The sequence below is a fragment of the Rhinoderma darwinii genome, chromosome 3 (assembly GCF_050947455.1).
Source record: "Rhinoderma darwinii isolate aRhiDar2 chromosome 3, aRhiDar2.hap1, whole genome shotgun sequence".
NCBI classification, from domain to species: Eukaryota; Metazoa; Chordata; class Amphibia; order Anura; family Rhinodermatidae; genus Rhinoderma; species Rhinoderma darwinii.
In genome coordinates, this window is record NC_134689.1 from 294,224,499 (window position 1) to 294,237,337 (window position 12,839).

Genomic DNA, 12,839 nt, shown 5'->3' on the forward strand with positions numbered 1-12,839 from the left:
GTGTGTGTGTGTGTGTATGTATATATATATATATATATATATATACCAATATATATATATATTAAAAGGGATCTCATCTGTCATTTCCAGCTAGTCATTAAACTTGTCCTCTGTGACACCTGACATTTCAAAAACTAATGTATTTCCTTAATAAAATAGTTCATATTGTGTTTGCCGGTCTGTATCCCAGAATGCATTTGTCTTCTTGGAGACGTATCGTATTATCCTGTCTGTGCCTGTGAAAGAAGGATCCTTTATTTGTGGCAGAGCAGGAAACGGTTACATAGCATTGAGAATTGTAATGCCTGCATTTTATCAGTCTCACTTACGAAAAAGAAATAAAATAATAAATACAGCGGGAATATAAAGGGTATTATTTAGACCTTGTCCATGGGCAGTCGCAATGCTAAGCAATTTTTTGGCTGTGTAATAGTGTTGACAAATGCAGTACGGCTGAAATTCATTTAATTTATCAACTCGATTACAATAGAAAGTCATCCATGATTTTGTGGTGTATTTTCTCTAAAAAGCAGACCTTTAAAGCGGATGAGTTACAGACATTGACCCGTGACAGCATATTGTAATATTATCAGGGATAAGGACTACACTGTGTATGTTGGATGTCGGACTAGTGATTTAAAGGATATTTTTTCTATGGAGCTCCACTTTTACTAGGCATAGGACATTACTTTTATGACAATTCCTTAATTAACTGTTATTACCAAATATGCTTTATTTTAGAAACCGAGCCGTGCAAAGTCACTGACTTATCTGCTACAGGATTTCAAATCTCCCACGTTGGTTCTTCTATGACCACTTACAGCAGAGTTGTGTTCTTGGCAGCAGGTGGTGGACCAATGGATCACCGTAAAATGGGAGATTTGAAGTGTCAGTAATTTCATATTATTCATTTTTAATACCAGAAATCTATTTTGGAAACTGCTCTTCAGTACAGCTCTACTCTAAGGGTATGTTCAAACAGAGTTTTTGATTGCGAAAACTGCATCGAGAAACGGACGAAAAATGCCTTCCCATTGAAGAAGAAGCTGTATGCCCTATCTTCGGCCGTTTACGTCTCTGACCTCCCATTGACATCAATGGGAGGCAGAGAAAGCGTATTTCGCAGTGTTTTTTGCCCGCGGTGCTCAATGGCCGGGCGAAAAATGCCGTAAAAAAACGCTGCGAAAATCGGCATGCAGGCAGAGCAAAAATCTGCCTTAAAATTCCAAACTGAATTTTGCGGCAGATTTTCTGCCTGCAAAAAACTCAGTGTGAACCTACCCTAAAGAGTATTCATGTATATTATCCTAAACACATAATTATTTTTTCAAAACTAAATCTCAGCTAAAATGTATTTTTTTTAAGCGTGTGGTGGCACATAAAGAAAAAGAGATGTTTTGGCTCAATGTTCTCTCTGATGTGCCATGTTCAGACATGGCGCATAGAAGTACATGCATTTCACAGAAACACAATATATTATTATTATTCACTCTTAAAAATTATTCTTGGAACGTAGGGCATTGCCATGGAGGACAGTAGTAGCTATCAAATAAATGTCATATATATGCTGGATGTGGTTTACGTACAGTATTCAGTTTGATTATAAATAAAAAGTTGCAAAATAAAAGAATTGTTGCATCCTACAACGCGTGCAGCATTTTACACTTTGAAAAAAAAAGAATCTGTAAATGTACACTCAAGGAAAAATCTTATATACTGTGTTATTCCTAAAGTAGGGCCTAAAGGGATGGTTCATGACGTCTATCCTGTTTATTTGACTCATTTTGTTATGAACCGCACCCTCAGGCCCTCCACTAGTTTTAACTCTACAGTGTTTCTTTAAAGAAAATAACTCACTCGTAAAAACGCACAAAAATAAAATTGTTGGCCAGGCGTTAAACAAAAAGTAACATGTGTGCACCATATTCCCTGCCACTTCTACATATTGTTTGTGCTATTGGTTTTATGGCCCCCTCTTTGTACCGTGGTAAATAAATCAAAATATAAAAAATGCAGTTTTCCTTTTTTTTTTCCCAATAAGATCTAAAATTGCATCATCATGAAATCTGCATGTATCAAGTCCGTACAGAGAAGCGGTCTAGACAAGTACATGTGCAAACAGAGATTTAAAGGGAGCCTGTCACTATTTTTGGAGCCACTAAGCCACCAGCATGTCCTTATGCAGCTGGGATTTCGTGTACCAATCCAGCCTACATCAAAACCAGACGCTTGGGCAATAGTTAGTAAAGTAACTTACACGTTATCGAGATGAGTTTGAGAGCAGTATCGGACGCATGAGCGTTGCGCACGTGAAGCCAAGAACAGTGCACTGCACATGCGCAGTGAAGCGAGGTGCGCTGTCCATGGCTCCATGTGTGCAATGCGCATACTCGTCTCCTGGTCTCCTCTCGCTAACTTCTAAGTTATTTTACTAACTATTGCCAAAACGCACAATTTGCAGGTTATAAGGTGAGATTGTACGTCCCCTTTGGAGGATTGGGTAACACAGGACACCCTGCTCAAGCCCCTATCACTATTTTACAAAAACTTGTTAAATGTCTCTTCTAATAAACTTGCTACAGCTTTAGACCGGTGCTCCCAGACTCTCCCTTCTGTGTCCGCAGAGGATCATGAGGAAATAGTTACGGTATTCATTCCGTCAAAACCACGGAACCCTTGCACAACGGAGACAAAACGGAAACCATTGGCAAACGGATAAGTCACCATTGAAATCAATGGTGATGCAAACAGAAACCTATGAAACCGTTTGTTTCAGTCAGGGTTCCGTTCTGACAGAAAGCTTTGACGGAACGCCAGTATGGAGCCCTTACGCAGATGTGAACGAAGCCTTAGTATCATCTGCAAATACTGAAATTATACTCTATAATCTCTCTACAAGGTTTACATTTATAAACATATTAAAAAGAAGAGGGCCCAATACTGACCCCTGTGGAAACCCACTGGTAACTGCGACCCACCCTGAGGATGTTCCATTAATAGCCACCCTCTTTTTTCTGTCATTGAGCCAGTTGTTGCCCCAATGACACATATTTTCCCCCAGTCCCAGCATTCTCATTTTATATACCAACCTTTTATGTGGCACAGTAACAAATGCCTTTGAAAAGTCCAGATACACCAGATCCACAGCCTTACCCAGGTCCAGTCTAGAACTTCCCTCCTCATAGAAGCTGATCAGATTAGTTTGACAGGACCGATCCCACATAAACCCATGCTGATTCTGCGTTATATGTTTATTTTCATTTAGATACTCGAGAATAGCATCTCTTAGTAAACCTCAAATATTTTACCCACAATGGAGGTTAAACTTACAGGCCTATAGTTTCCGGGCTCACTTTTTAACCCCTTTTTGAATTTTGGCACCGCATTTGCTATGTGCCAGTCCTGTGGAACAGACCCAGTCATGATAGAATCCTTAAACATCAGAAATAAGGGTCTGTCTATCACGGTACTTAATTCCTGCAGAAGGCGGGGATGTATGCCATCCGGACATGGTGATTTGTCTATTTTAGCGTTTTTAAGACGGCACTGCACTACTTGCTGGTTTAAGCAGGTTGCATTTAATGGAGACTTTACTTTATCCCTAATCATGTCGTCTGACATTGGATTTTCATGTGTAAATACATTAAAAGGTGATTAATAGATTGGACTTTTCCTCATCCTCCTCCACCATCATACCCAGATTATTTTTGAGCGGGCCAACAATTTCAGTTTTGAGTTTCTTAATATTTATGTATTTAAAAAATATTTTTAGGTTATTTCTACTTTCCTTGGCAACGAGTCTCTCTATTTCAATCTTTGCTGCCTTTATTTATCGTGAACACAATTTTTTTTTCTTTATAATTATTTAATGCCTCATCATTACAATCCTGCCTTAGTAGTTTGACCAGTTACCTTTTTATAATTTATTTCCCCCTTACTAGTTTATTTAATCACATTGGTTTCATCCTGTTTCTAGCTTGTTTATTCCCATAAGGTATATATTTTTCACTGGACCTATTTAAGAGGCTTTTAAACATGTCCCATTTAGTTTGTGTATTTTTATTTTTGAAGACATTGTCCCAGTTTATGCCCTTAAGGTCATCCCTTAGCCCATGAAAATTGTCCTTTCTGAAGTTTGGTGTTTTTGTAGGTACTCTACCAAACATCTTATTAAAGGATACATGAAAACGTATTATGTTGTGGTCACTATTACCCAGGTGACCCCTAACCTGTACTTTTGATATCCTGTCTGGTCTATTGGTTAAAATTTGGTCTAGAAGTGACCCCCTCTTGTATCTTGCACCAGTCGTGAAAGGTAATTGTCCTTAATTAAAAACCTGTTTCCTTTGTAGGACCTGCCTCCCAGTTTATATCAGGATAGTTAAAGTCCCCATAATAATGACTTCATTATGATTTGCTGCCTCATCTATTTGTTTTATTAGTTGATTTTCTGCTTCTTCCTGTAACACGAATGGCCATGGGCTGTCGAGATTATTCACCTCCCGACGGCCGCAGCCATGGATCTGTGAGCGCTGGCCCGCATCTCCTCCACAGGAGATGCCGGCGCTCACTTCCGCTTCATTCTGCGGTGTCCCGTAGCCCATACTCACCCTGGACTATAAGAAGGGCCCTGCCCCTTCCCTCATTGCCTGAGCATTGTTGTGTTTACCCGTGTTAGTCTTTGCAAATGATCCCTTAGTGTTTTCCAGTTCCCGTACCTGCTACCTGTATCCCGTGCTACCTTGTTCCTGTGCGATAGAGAGTTAGAGTTGTGTTGTGCCGTATACTACGCCTTCTGTGTTACACCGCGCCTGGTGTCTGCCTGCTGCCAAGGTCCCATCCGAGCCTGCCATCGCTACTATCTGAATTACCACAGGTACCCTCATTCGAACTATAGACATTGACTTGGTATCCTGTTGGCCAGCTGCTGTACCGCTACAGCGGTACGGACCAGTGCGTCCACATACCCACAGATCGTGACACTTCCATTATATTTGGAGACTTATAGCAAACCCCTATCAGTATTTTCTTATTCTTTCTCCCTCCCCTTATTTCCACCCAGCGGGTCCACATACCCACAGATCGTGACACTTCCATAATACTTGGAGACTTATAGCAAACTCCTATCAGTATTTTATTATTCTTACTCCCCCCCCCCCCCCCTTATTTCCACCCATAGGGGCTCCACATGATCATTTCCCTCATAGATATCATCATGCAGGATGGGTTTTAGGCAGGATTTTACATATAAGCAAACGCTCCCCTTCTTATTAGTACGATAATTTCTGAACATACTGTAAGGCGGGATTCACACGACCGGGTCGGGTCCGAGCCCGAGTGCCGGCCGGTAAAATCGGCCATTCTGCCCGGCCGGTTTGCATAAAGTTATGCATCCGTGCCGGGCCGGGCAGATCCGGACAGTGACATCAGCGGCAGCTCCTGAAGGGGAATCCCCATGTGTTCGGGGATTCCGCTTCAGGAGTTTCCCCTGATGTCACTGCCCAGATATGGACAGAGACATCAAGCGCTCTGTCCAGGAGCGGAATCCCCGAACACACGGGGATTCCGCTCCTTCAAGGAGCTAAAGTGCGGCTAGCACATAGCAGAGCGGGGAGATACCTCCCTGCTCTGCTATAGTGGCGTCGCTGCAGTAGTAGTAGCAGCAGCAGCTGCTGCTACTAGCGGCGCCATCTAAGGTGTCGCCGAGCCAGGGTGCTTTTAACAAGCAGGGGAAGGGAGCCAGCGCAGCGCTCCCTCCACCTGCTGTACACCCCGGCCCTGCAACACAGTGTGCAGCGATGCCATTCGTCAGAATGGCATCAACTCCTCCTCCTCACATGCACTCTGCGCTGTGAGGAGGAGGAGATAGAGCGCAAGCCACGGGAAACCCGGCCATCACTCGGAACACATTCCGGTGATGGCCGTGTAATACCCGGCCCCATAGACTTCTATGGGAGCCGGGCGGCCGGGTGCCCGGGCAAAGATAGAGCATGTCCTATTTTTTGACGGCCGGATTTTCCGGCCGTCAAAAAATCGGTCGTGTGAATAGCCCCATTAGGGGTCTATCATTCCTAATGCAGCCGGGTGCCGGCCGATTTATGAACGGCCGGCACCCGGACGGGAAACCCTGCCGTGTGAATGAGGCCTAACCCTGCAAATTAACAGCCCAGTCACAGCTACCATCCAGCCATGTCTCACTTATCCCAAATATGTCATAATTCTCTTCCAGCATTAACTACTCTAATTCCTTAATCTTGTTATTGAGGCTTCTGGCTTTGGTATACATGCACTTTATATGTTTATCTGTACCACTTTTCTTCTTATTTCTATTAACTGTTCTAACCCATTCCTCTATTTTAACCCATGTTAATTTCTTGGCCCCAGCTCACTAGCTACGCTATCCTCCCCTTCTATACAGTAATTGCTCTCCCCTATCTCCCTAGTTTAAACGCTCCTCCAACCTTCTAGCCATCTTTTCCCCGAACACATCTCGTTCCTGCACTTGTCTTCCTCTTTTATTGTTCTGAGGAGGCTTTATTGTGTGCTATCTCCTTATGCTGGCTGCTCCCCTGTTACAACTTTGTGTAGTGGGGAGAGTCTGTCTGCTGTGCTAGCTACGTGTACTGAAAGGGCGGTCACCCAGGCAGTAAAACAAGTATTTGATAAGCGACCTAAACTAAAATGGCCTTTAAAATGCACTATGGGCGAGTTAAAAGTAAAAAATTCTGCGTAGGTACTTAATACTAATTAAATTATGTGTATACAATTACTGCAAGCTGTAAACAACATTCTTATTTAGATAGATCTGCCTCTTAATTGCCTTTTTCTTCTTCCCCTAATAGTTGATGCGCGAGCTCTGCAGACAGCCACATTAAGGCCACGTTCACACAGGGCGGATACGCTGTGTAAAAGTTCATAGCGTATCCGCCCTGGAACCCGCAGGGATTTCCGGACGAAAAACCACACCAAATTGTGGTGCAGTTTTTCAGGCGGAATGTCTGCTACAAAAAACAGTGGTTAAAAAAAACGCTTATACTTACCCTGATCTCCGCAGTCATTGCGATGCGTCCCTCTGTTGTCCTGTGATTGACTGCAGCAGTCACAGGGGATTAGACGTCATCGCAGGAGGCCGGCCTGGACGGAGAAATATAGACCGGGTAAGAATAAGCCTTTTTTTTTTTCTGAGTTGCAATTTTTGCAGCAGAATCGGAGCTTTTCTGTTGCAAAAATCGGAACATCTGCACCGCAGGTCAATTTATGTACGGTTTTTTGCAGACTTTTTTACGCAGCGCGTGGATGAGATTTGAACAAATCTCCTCCAATCTGCTGCTACTGTATTACACTGCAGATTTTCTGCAATGAAACCTGTTGTGGAAAATCCGCAGTTTACTCTAGGTGTGGACATACCCTGACAATTAGTCCTGGCTGCGGTCCCTAACCTGCTGCAGGCCTGTTCGATAACACAAAGAGTGCTTAGTGCTTCATGTGTGACAGCAGGCTTCACCTCACACTCCACCAATCATTAGTTACCCAACCTAAAAGGCTTGCAGAAGTCTAGGGAGTAGTAAGAAAAGGGCTTGTGTTCTCAAAAGATAACTAGGCGTATGCATTTCAAAAGTTTGCATTTCAATTGCAAAGACCATGTGGAAATGATTAAGTATATGGAAGTGTGAAGAACTCATTGGCACTGCTGCTCACTGCTATTACTGAAACCTGAGCCCTTTTAAAGGGAAGAAACATGCTATATTTCTAAGTAGGGTTTATTATGTTCTGAATGTTTGTGAAACATATGGACTTGGGCTGATTTCTTTGTTTTCATAGAGGTGAGAGCTACTATAAAGTTCTCTTAAACATATTCAATAGACTAATCTAGAGCAGTATCTCATTTGGCCGGTTTATTGGGAAGTGGTTATTTTTTAGGGGGAATTACATGATCTAATAACACCCGACGCATTTTACAATCAGATCAATGTCTTTGTTGGGGAATCTATCAGAGCTATTTATTCACACGGATAATCTAAGAGAGAGAACAAAAAACACGGCGCCACATGGTGCAGGTCACAAACCATGAGGAGCGGAATGACAACAAGTGAGATAATTACTGCTCACCTATTGGAGTTGTGCAACGCAGGCACAACACTGGTTGAAGCAAGAGTTATAGGTGTAATGTAGCTGCAGCTAGGTTAAAAAAACAGTCCACTTAGGAGAAAACCGGTATTTTATAACATAAAATATATAGAAAAACGTAGAACCATGAATTCGTGCTTCTACCATCAAGAACAATCCAGGTAAGTAAATATAACAGCTTTATTTGGAAAAGCAAGAGGCTACACGTTTCAACGCTGGGCAAGTGTCTTCGTCAGGCCAGGTAAAGCAGAGTGACAAGATAACCAACTTATATAGTCATTGTGATAATGTTTGAAACACATGAAGATAAAAAAAAACGCCAAACAGTGGTCAAAGTAGCCCTATGACGTCATGTGGGGTCAAATTAATGTAAACAAAGCTAAAGTTAGGATTGCATTAACCCCTTAGTGGCCACCAATACGCCTTTTCACGACGGTCACCAAGGGGCCTTCGCCTAGGCCGCCGCCTTTTCACGGCGGCCCAGTCTAAGCCCTGCACGTGTATCCAGTGCAGGCTGGGGCTGGGGCTTAGCTGTCTAATGACAGCCGGGCTCGTGCTCCAACGACTGAGATCGGCTGTTTAACCCGTTAAATGCCGCGTTCAATTTAACTTGTTTACAGAGGGAGGGAGCTCCCTCTCTCACCAATCGGCGGCCCACAAATGCAATTGCGGGCCTCCGATGGGTTGCCATGGCGGGCGGGGGCCTGATAAAAGACCCCAGGTCTGCCCTGGGCATATGCCTATTAGGATGTGCCTAAAATTACACATATGGTATCGCCGTGACCATAATGACTCAAACAATAAAGTTAATATGTAATTTAAACCGCAAGGTGAACACCACAAAAAAAACGCAAAAAACAATGGCGAAATTGCTATTTTTTTCCATTGCCTCCCCAAAAATTAATAATAAAAGTTAATCAAGAAGTCCCATGTACCCCAAAACTATACCAATCAAAACTATGTGTCGTCCCACAAAAAACAAACCCAAAAAATCACTACATTGACGGAAAAATAAAACAATTACGGCTCTTGGAAAGCGACGGGGCTAAAACAATTAATTTTAGTTCAACATAGTATTTATTTTTCAAAAGTCGTAAAACATAAAGAACCTATACATATATGGTATCGGCGTAATCGTACCGACCCATAGGATAAAGTTAATGTGTTCTTTACGCCGCACAGTGAACGGCATCAATTTAAAATGCATAGAACAATGGCAGAACTTCAGGGTTTTTTTTTCTATTCCCCTGAAAAAAAAGTTCATAAAAGTTAATCAAAAAATTATATGTACAAAATGGTGCCATTAAAAAGTACAACTAATCCCGCAAAAAAACAAGTCCTCATACAGCTATGTCATCAGAAAAATAAAAAAGTTATAGATCTTTGAATGCGACTATAGAAAAACTAAAAGAATTGCTTGGTCATTAGGGCCTAAAACAGGCTGGTCACTAAGGGGTTAAAAACCAGTATAAAGAATAACCTTATTACAGAATGCATGCAATGATCAATAGAAATAAAACACAATGTTGATGAATAGATACATGCAAATAAGTACATACAAGTTAGATGCACAACGGGAGTCAAAGGAACAACCAACTGGCGGTAAACGACTTTCCATTGGTAATGTAAAATATAATTAATAGGATTTAAGACGTAGAAGTTTGTAAGTATAATAAAAATACTAACAATTGTTATAATTTTTGTAAAGGTTGTAAAAAAACTCACCACTGCTTGCGAACGTTATCTGCAGGAGGCTACGAAGAACACAGGCTAACGCTCCGATGAGCGTCCCTGGCGTCATAGCAACCCCAGCTATTGCCGACCACGGTGGCCGATGAGGTGAAAAAAGAAAACACAGATGTACACTGTGTAGGAAATATAATGGGGATAGTGGTGTCCCCGTAGTTATGGGAACGTATAAGAGGAAACAAAACCATGGTAAGCAACACGGGACAGAAGTAGCAGAAAGATATGTTAGTTGAGCTGAGGGCAAAGTGCATGCAGCAGACATGCTGGAATAGTATATCTAGAAAACGGGGAATAGCCGTAATGAGTATGTAATGCAGTAATATGATGAAAAAGGTAAATTAATTGTTATATATCTGCTCTTATTAGGTTAGGAATATACAATGTGAGGTTAAATAATATATAGATACATGCAATGTTCAATAAAAACTATAAATATTATAATATACTAAAACTATATAAATATTATAAATATTATAAAATAGTCAAAAGAAGGATGTTGTATGGAGATCATGGTGAACAAAAACGTCTACAATAAATAGTAAATCAGATCTCATAAGGAATAAAGTACTAATCAAGGGCAGTTTCCGAGAGGTCATTGAGTCCCCCTGGGCTTGAACGCGCCGTTGTATAAATCCAGTAATTCTCACTTTGTTTCAGTTTAACAAATCTATCTGGTGTGTTAGTAGCGATTTTTTTCTATCGGGGTGATACAAATAATATCAATGTTGCAGTTGTGTACCGCTGTAAGGTGTTTCGAAACACTGTGTTTTTGGAGGCCAATGCGGGTGTTAAAACGTTGCTTATTTATTCTGCATCTAAGTCTGAACAGTCCTCCCATCATATTGCAAGGGTATTCAAGCAAATAAATTATAAAATCACTGCTGCAATTTAAAAAAGTTTTAATGGGAAAGGTCTCACCGGTCACTGTGGAAGTGTACGTTTCGATTTGGTGATTAATATTACAACAACAGAGACATCTATTGTGGCTGCATCGATAGGCCCCTTTGAGCAACGGGAACATACTTGCAGTACGTCCAAAAATAATTAAAACCGCAAGTATGTTCCCGTTGGATTTTGTCACTGCTTACCTGGCCCGACAAAGACACTTGTCCAGCGTTGAAACGCGTAGCCTCTTGCTTTTCCAAATAAAGCTGTTCTATTTGCTTGCCTAGATTGCTCTTGATGGTAGCAGCGCTCATCCATGGTTCTACGTTTTTCTATATATTTTATATTCATACGGATTGGAATTTTTTCTAACAAATAACTTTTATGACATATACATCATAAGTCTGATCGGATCTGACCACTGGGGCTCGATACTGGGAAAAGAGACATTTTAATTTTATTCACAGAAGAGAAGTAACTGGTCACTTTCCTTTATTGTGTATGTGAAATATGCCACCTACCAAAGATATGCCCATAGCTAGGCTTTTGTGCACTTGGGGCTAAGATTTAGTTTGCTGGCATAGGCCTGTATCTAAATACCCTGGGCAATAGTGACTTGCAACAGTACCCGGGGTGCATGACTTGCCAGGTTACCCGCTACGCCACTGTTTACTCTTTTGGCACCTCTGTGCTTACACAAGCATTTCAGAAGATATTTTTTTAATGCACTGTGACTATTAATCGATTTCCTAAAATTTTAGCTGTACTTAAGTAAACATGTCCCCGCTTCTGAGTCGCCTACAACCGCTCCTACCGAGGGGTTTATAACTCTCTTTACGTGAGTCGGCATATCACAGATGAGCAGCTCAGAGAATAAAGAGTTAAAGCGTTTCAAATGTTCGACATACAGAGAAACCGGATTCCATATACCATACTTCATGGTGTGTCTAACCCCCCCCCCCCCTCCCCCTCCAGGTATCTGGCACATGAGGAAAGTCCCTGTATACAATACTTTCTTTTTATGTTTCAAAACCAGATGGATGGAAAAAATTCGATTAAAGCAAATTCAGATATAAAAACAAAGAAAATCCATAGGCAACATAAAAGAGGCTTAGCATTACCGAAAAGACATGCGAATCTCAAATAATTGTTTCCAAAAGAGCTGCCTAGTTCTTTGTGCTGCAGCTGATAAAAGACAAGCATTGAAATGTATTAATTCCAAACGTGTCTCCAAAGGTACACGCTAGAAAAGCCCTAAAGGAGAAGCAGCATCACACAATCCTTTTCATGTCCTCCTCTAATATCTGCAAATGCAGGCGGCCTTTGTAACGAAACCTTTAATTGCTCCAAAAATAACACTTGGGGAGAAGAAAAAACAGCCCAAGAAATTCTACAGTTCTGCTATGAAATGTACTTTCATCGAGCAACAAAGGAGACCTCCCTGCATAAAAAATAACATTTCTGTGGTTACAAGATTCATGGGGAGAACTGTATGATTGGTGGCCATGATGTCCATTGTACAAATACCAGTCATCTGTATACAGAATCTATATAGTTCTCTCTGTATATCTATGTATTCCATATCTATCTATCTATCTATCTATCTATCTATCTATCTCACATCTATCTATCTATCTATCTATCTATCTATCTATCTATCTATCTCACATCTATCTATCTATCTATCTCACATCTATCTATCTATCTATCTATCTCACATCTATCTATCTATCTATCTATCTATCTATCTATCTATCTATCTATCTATCTATCTATCTATCTATTTATCTATCATCTATCTATCTATCTATCTCACATCTATCTATCTATCTATCTATCTATCTATCTATCTATCTATCTATCTCACATCTATCTATCTATCTATCTATCTATCTATCTATCTCACATCTCTATCTATCTATCTATCTATCTATCTATCTATCTATCTATCTATCTATCTCATATCTATCTATCTATCTATCTCATATCTATCTATCTATCTCTCTCTCTCTCTCTCTCTCTCTCTCTCTATCTATCTATCTCATATCTATCTATCTATCTCACATCTATCTATCTAT

General features: G+C 41.0%; 1 protein-coding gene across 3 annotated transcripts in view; it reads left to right on the top strand.

Moving 5' to 3' along the window:
* Positions 1–12,839, top strand: part of EFL1 (elongation factor like GTPase 1) — a 312,225-nt gene that overhangs the window by 290,204 nt on the left and 9,182 nt on the right. The window contains exon 20 of one of the 3 annotated variants that reach the window (XM_075858081.1): positions 9,878–10,052. The exons of the other annotated variants lie outside the window; for them this stretch is intronic. Within the exon in view, the coding sequence (XP_075714196.1) occupies positions 9,878–9,901 (24 nt within the window). The 3' untranslated portion in view covers positions 9,902–10,052. Of the gene's footprint in view, positions 1–9,877; positions 10,053–12,839 lie in introns of those variants that run through there. 3 annotated transcript variants of the gene reach the window in all.